The following is a 7,114-nucleotide window of genomic DNA, read 5'->3' as shown; positions in this document are numbered from 1 at the left end:
GTTTTTTTTTCTTCTTAAAACTTTTTATTAAATCCGAATCTCCTCTCTGTGCGAACAAAAAATATTGGAGCAGTTGATTTAAAAACATTTTTTTGTCCGCATTGCCGCCTTTTGTTGCATTAGATTCCACACAGACAAAATCCTAGAATTTTTAAAGAAATATGATTCAATAAATTACTCGTGTTTCTTATGCAGAGTAGTGCCAAAATTGCAGGCGTTCTTTTTTCATGTCATTTTCTATTTAAATTGGGATCAATTTTAAGAAATGAGTTTAATAAATTTTGGAAAAAAATATCTATTGTTTTATTCTTTTAAAGTGCTTTTGGTAAGGCAGAAGGGACAAGAGAAAAAGTTAAAATACGATTCATTTCCCAATTAAGAACAGCAGACGTCAGTTGCTAACCTGATTATCCGAAGCCCGAGCCCCAAAAGAAGTAAGTGATTGAAAGCGAATGACAGTGCTATATCAATTAAAAATGATTTTTTTATCACTTGACTATTCTGAAGTGCTTCTACATAATTGACTTTTCTTTGTTTTGGTTCCTGTCCCGGCTGTTTGGTGGTTTTGGAACACGATGAGGACTGGGGAAATCAATCGGGATAGAAACTAACATGGAAATCGATAATGCAGAAGCATTTAAGCCATTTAAGAACAATAAAGTGCTAAAAAGTGATTAAAAATTATTCCCTTTTAATTTTTCATTGGAATAGCGCTATAAATGAATTCTATTAAGAATCTCATTAGACCTCAAGCTTTAATATTCTAGTTTTCAAAAGGATTTAATGAGTATTTTGCAGATTTTTCTCTTCCAATATATTTTTTTTTATTTTTACCGATTCACAACCGATTTGATCACCGATCTGAAGTTAGCCGAATCCATCGAAAAAAGGTTTGTGTCTTGGCTTTTCCCAAAGTCGCTTCTCCCGAAAAAATCCCCAGGCGCGTTACCCGAAAAATTATGGGTGTCTTGGCTAATGAATAGACACGATGAAATTCAGAAATGTTGACAATTTGTGTATAATTCCATTTGACAGTTTATCGCTTTATTATTATTATATTATTTTTTAGTTTATTGCTTTTCTCATAAGTTTTTTATCCGTAATTTTTTTTTAATTTTGGGTTGCTTCTGTTTAGAATTTAGAAAGAAATCGCAAAGTTAATTTTAACGGTATAATGGGCCATTTCTATTGAGAATTTTTTTTTAACAAATTTGTTGGAAACTTTTGAACTACATATAAAAAAAGGGTACTTTTATGAGAAAAAGTCCAATTTGGTTGAACTTTTTTTGCACAAAAGCTAAAAAATAAAAATTGCGAACAGTTTTCCACACTGTTCCTATCGGGTACAGCGCCATCCAACGAGTTCTATTCTGAAACTTGCATGCCAGTGAGTTGTCAGCTCAGCGAATGCTCATTAAAAAAATTGTTTTCATTTTACTGTGAAGGTGCTTTAAATGAAATTAAAATAATTATGGGTTCCCTGGAGGTGAAAATAGTGCTTTCAGTGAGAAAATATCCTTATGTGTAGGATGCGATATGCCCGGAACTTTGATTTACGGTAAAACCGGGCAGTGTCAGAAGTGTGTCAAAAAAGTATCGTTGCTGTTTTAAAATGGTACAATCAGTCCCTGTATTATGCACCTGACGGAATTAGGGGAAACTGGGGTACCACCAAACACTTTTGAAAGATGCGATTTTGACTGAATTTCCTAAGAAAACTGTGAATTTTAGAAAAATGTTGCTTACTCCATGTTATAGTCTTAGGTATAGGCTGCATATTAATGTATACAAGGATGATGTCAAGCACTTTAATTTTCCGTAAAAAGGAAAATTGTATTACCATGTATTTTTCACTTTTTTCCAACCACCCGGGGTACCAATAAACACTTTCTGGGGCACCAAAAAACACCTCATTTTTTCACCCATTGAAGATATATTGTGCATTCATCACAACTCTTAATTATAAAGAAGGTATTGAAAATGTAAATAATTCTCAAAAAAGCACTGCAAAATTTAGAATGAGTGACTAAAATAGCAAAAAACTAAAGCACTGCGCATCGAACATATTTTTCAATGGATTTTTCATCATTTTGACAGCATTCGGCTTCTGACTGGAAAGCTGCGCCACTAAAATCGTGGCAAACACTATACCTAAAGTTCAAATTTTGCGCGCTCTTCTGATTATTTGCAATAAAATAGAGAAATCATTCGTCAGTCCTTGATTAAAATCATTTAAGAATCATTAAGAATCATTTAATGCATAATTGGGTTCTTGAAACTATATTTCTCCTGAGTCTTGAATGAAAATCCCATGAATGGATATAAATTTTTGAAATCGAACAAAGAGGGAGATGAAGAGTAAGAAAGATAAGAGAAAAAATTTTGCCATTCAAGCTACGCTCGCGACATCTGCAATTGTGAGAAATTTGCCAGTTTGTTGGTGCCCCAAACTCTGTTTTGTGATGGATTTTATATTCTTTTAAAAAAATGTGAACATTAATTTCTTTAGTAGATACATAAATATTATCTCAAAACACGTAGGAAGGTACTGGTGTAGTGAAATTTGATGTAACTTATTTCAGTTTTATTTTCCAGGTAGATATATAAATGGCTAAAATTATCAAAATCTCACAATTTTGCGAAAAAAGATTCTTATTTCTAAACTACTTGAATTATATGGATCATTCTTTCTCTGGACAAGCATCCCTATAGTATCTATGATTTTCTACTAGTCTCATTCTCTGAAATATTATACCTATTTAAAAAATCGCAGTGTTTGGTGGTACCCCTGTTTGGTGGTGCCCCAGTTTCCCCTATACACATACAATTATGCAAATTTGCTTACCATTGGGAGTAAATTTATGAAATACGCCTGAATGTATACTATTTTGCGACGCGGTAAATTTGAAAACATTTTGCTACTTTTTCAGAATAAAACTTTAATTTCTTTTATTAAGGTTAATTTTTTAAATATTTTAATCATTTATTGAAGAACTCTGGCTAAAAAGTAGGGGAGACTGGGGCAAAAAGTCACAGATCGATAAATTCAAATGACCTTCTTCAATGTCGTAAGTTTCTTAGAATTCAAACAAGGAATTTAGTAAATAAAAAATATTGAAATTTTTAGGCCTGTTTTTGAAATATTTTCCTTACAACAGATATCAATTTTTACCTACTTATTTTCCAAAATTGATGCACTGATAAATATTTCCTAAATGATTTTGATTCTTTGAATTCGAATTCGCTATCTATTTTAGAATATCACAAAGGTTCTTTTCTCCAGAAATCCTTTTATTAAAAATGGCCACTTGGGGTAAAAAGTAACAAAAAGTATAGAGCAAAAAGTAATAAAAAAAACGAAGCAATTTCTGATGTCTCTCGGCGAAAGGAAACGTCATTACCCTCGCCGCTTGTTATTTGCATTGGTCAAATGATTTGCAGTTTTTTGTGTGTGTGTGTGTGTTTTTTTCTAAAATATTCTAGTTTTTCTCGATGCGTAATGCCATTTCGCACGTTTTTTCGGGCCCGAAAATGTGCATACAGTAGGCTCTCGCTCAATCGGCTCTTTTACAATCGGGCGCAAAATGTTGTTGACAATTTTCACATTTAATTATGAAGCTAATTTGCTCAAATTTGCTGTAATTCTTCCTATTTTATCGTGATCCTTTATAATTGAGCGCTTTTTGTGGAATTTACAACGGCTTTGACGCCTAAATCTATCGATAAACCGGATGACATTTCGCCCCAAATGCCCAATTGAGAGAGAGTCTACTGTAATACCGGGATTGAGTATAGGGTAAAGTGATATAATTTGGAATTAGTGCTACAATTTGGACAATTCGCCTGTACAAGTTGGACCGGGATTTTTTCTTGATAAATACAGTACAAAATTTGTTTTGAAAATGAAATGAAAATGAAGTACTAAATTTATCAAGAAAAAAAGCCCTGTCCAAATTGTACCATTGTCCAAATTGTACCATTGATTGTCCAAATTGTACCACTTTACCCTAATTGTTGCAATTTCCTCTCATTATCTCTTTCTCTGCTTTCATTTACATACCAAACGATAAAAGATATCGCATTCGAACAGGATGTAACTTCCGACACCTTGCAAAAGTATTAAAAAGTAAGACCGTCTTCAGACTAGAGGTTTAGCCCAGGTCCCGAAGATCTCAAAATTCTAAATAGCGAGCAATTTTAATGCTTTTTGATAACCCTATAGGTTACTTATCCGTAAATATCCAATCCTAAGATAAATTTTTCCGAAAAATCGTGATTGATAAAAAATTAGAGCAGTTAAGCCATATGGCTAAGTCTTAGGTCTGAAGCCCGTATAAGAAAGTCTCCTTTTTGGATCTTCAATTAGATTTTCGAATTTTTCAAAATCTACTTCTGTACGGAAAGAATCAGAGACTCTTTACAACAATGAAAATATCTCTGATAATACTAAAGAATAAAGTATAGAAAATGTAAATTTCAATGGAAAAAATTAATTGGTATATTGAAGAAGAAAAAAAAACAAGTATAAAAAACCTCATGGAAAAAATAGACAAATGTCAATGAAAAAGAAAAAAGAAAAAATTAAAAAGAAAAATTGTTTCGTAAATCTAAAGAAAATTCTGAGTCGGTGACGCAGGAGTTAAATTCAATCGACATTATCGACTTTTCTTTGTATTGGTGCCGGTCTCAACTGTTTTCCCCAGTCGTCAGCGTGTTTTAAAATCTCCAGAGTCGTGACAGGGACCAACAGGAACAAAGTCGATAATGCAGAAGCACTTGAGAACAGTCATGCACTAAAATAAATGTGCAAGAGAAAAATTTCCCTTTTTCATTCGAATAGCACCATCAAGGCCATTTCCGTAGGGGAAAGTACTCTCCCTTCGAACGTTCGTGCCTTCGAATAATGTGAATTTTCTTTTATTTTCCCTAAGAGACATATGGATTTCTGTAAAATATTAGTTAGTTCATTCTCAATTACTGCTAATTATATCATAATTTTGTGTCTCTTAGAAAAATACAAGAAAATTCACATTATTCGAAAGCATGAACGTTCGAAGGGAGAGTACTTTCCCCTATATGCAAAAAGTTCGAAGGGTTTGAGTCCTTGAGGTTGGAAGGTCGAAATTTCAAAGGGCCAAAAAATTGTTTTTTCGAAATTGTTTTTTTTTTTACAGTTTTTTCAAACTTTAACTTACCAGTTATTTTCGAAGTCCTGCTTATGGTTAAGTACCTAAATGATGCCATTTACAGCCCACTCATGAGAGGTTTTCGGCCTGGCCATGCTTCCTTGGCGTACTTCTTCTTTTTCGGCTCGTCCCCAGTATGAGTTTCTGGCTCTTCCAGTCGACTGGACGCCGACTGTGGCGGTGGCATAACTTCGGGTGCCTCTGCTACATTTGTCGGAAGGACATCAGGCGCTGGATTTGGCAGCAAGAGTCCCAACTTTGAGCCCAGACTCAATGGAGCAGATCCCTCATCGACATCCATTGAAAATTTGCCCTCATCGGCCGTTGGCGGCAACCCATGGTAGAGATGGGGCACCATATTGGTCGGATGGAGATGCTTAGTGGATTCATTGGTGCTACTGGAGGCACTCGTGGGTATCCCAATGTCCATCTTGGCCTTCTTCGTAGGCACAACCGTAGTCTGAATAAGATTTCTGAAACGTCCAATTGTTGGATCAATGTCCTCCGGATTGATAACAATTTCATCATCATTGAATGTCACACTCTTCCGCAATCTCTTCCGATTGGCCTTATCCTTGTCCAGATTTTGCTAAAGGCAAAGAATCTGTCAGTTTGAAGAGGAATTGCACTGTGGAATTGCACTTACGCTTTTGTATGTTGTGTCATCGGCAATTCCCAGCATTGAAATCCTTCTATTTGTTGCTGTATTGTACTCTGTTAGATTCTGAGGGATCAAAGCCACAAACAAAAGAAAAATGTTGAGAAACTTCAGACAAAATCCGGTAGATTTTTTTTTGGGAAAGGGTAATTAGTAATTACTAATTCTTTTTTTAAATTCCTTTGCCCTAAAAAATCTAAAGTAAAAAGCAGACAATCAGGGAGGAAAGATAAATCTTTTCCCGCTTTTCCATAAGGTCCAAAATAGCAATTTTTTTTACTAACATCAAGCTCACTCTGACTTTCCGGAAGGAGGGCTCCTTCAGGGACATCCGACATGGGAATATCTTCCATGATATTGGGCCGAACACCTGTTGTTGGTCTCTCCCTGAGTATGTAGGATCTGGTGGAAGCGCCAAAGTGAAACTGGGAGTTCATGTGCAACTGCGTCGGTTTGTGCGCCTCCAGGCGAATGTTACCAATGAAGGTTCCATGGGCTGCAAAACAATGAATTCACTTAAATCCCACCCAACGAGTCCCTCCAGCTTCCCAACTCACTGCTGCCCAGATCTACAAGGTAGGAGATGTGCAGGTGTTTGTGATAGACGTAGGCAGCATGAACACGCGAACAGGATTGATGATCAATGCAGAAGTCATTTAACTGGGAATTCCGTCCAAACAGGTAGCACTTCTTCTCGTCAATCATCAACTTCTGGATGAGCTTGTCCTCCTTCAGGACGTCTAAATGGAAACCAGTGGGAGGCTTCCCTGCCCTATAAAAACTTGATCTTACACCTCGAACACAGTATTTTGCATGAAAATAATTGTGCAAGAGATTCACTCACCACTTTGGGACTTCATAGTGATTGGACATTGGCTATTCTGCCTTTTCTTCTATGAAGAAAATTCAAATTTTCTTGTTTGGGGAAAATAAAAACAAATCCCAAATGACAGCTACTGCATTTTTTTTGTTGATTCGCCATTCGATGTCGAATGTAACAGCGCCATCTAACGGACGCATATTATAAATCTGTTATAACGTTTTAATTTCGCCAATTTCGCCACGAGCGGAATTATCCTTCCACACTCAAAATTTCATCAATTTTCCACTTTGTGTTCCATGAAAATGATCTCAAGTAGACTTTGTAAATAAATCACAATGTGAAATCTCATTATCCTGTGTAGAAATAAAAATTTTGCGTAATTTTTGTTATTCGATTTTTTGAGAGTGATCCTAAACCGGATTTTATTCATTTGAATGGCTTCCAGTC

The 7,114-nt window shown here is 35.4% G+C and overlaps 1 protein-coding gene across 1 annotated transcript; it reads right to left on the bottom strand.

Moving 5' to 3' along the window:
• Position 1: 1 nt before the first annotated feature.
• LOC129802937 (nuclear inhibitor of protein phosphatase 1) lies at positions 2-6,821 on the bottom strand. The gene is made up of 6 exons (XM_055849182.1): positions 6,689-6,821; positions 6,402-6,616; positions 6,129-6,340; positions 5,833-5,910; positions 5,196-5,775; positions 2-142 (listed from the first exon to the last, which is right to left on the bottom strand). Exons 1-5 carry the CDS (start codon positions 6,715-6,717, stop codon positions 5,245-5,247), a joined length of 1,065 nt encoding a protein of 354 aa, XP_055705157.1. The 5' UTR covers positions 6,718-6,821; the 3' UTR covers positions 2-142; positions 5,196-5,244.
• Positions 6,822-7,114: the final 293 nt, after the last annotated feature.

Source organism: Phlebotomus papatasi, chromosome 2 (genome assembly GCF_024763615.1).
Source record: "Phlebotomus papatasi isolate M1 chromosome 2, Ppap_2.1, whole genome shotgun sequence".
Taxonomy (NCBI): Eukaryota; Metazoa; Arthropoda; class Insecta; order Diptera; family Psychodidae; genus Phlebotomus; species Phlebotomus papatasi.
This window is presented reverse-complemented; position numbering and strand designations above follow the sequence as displayed.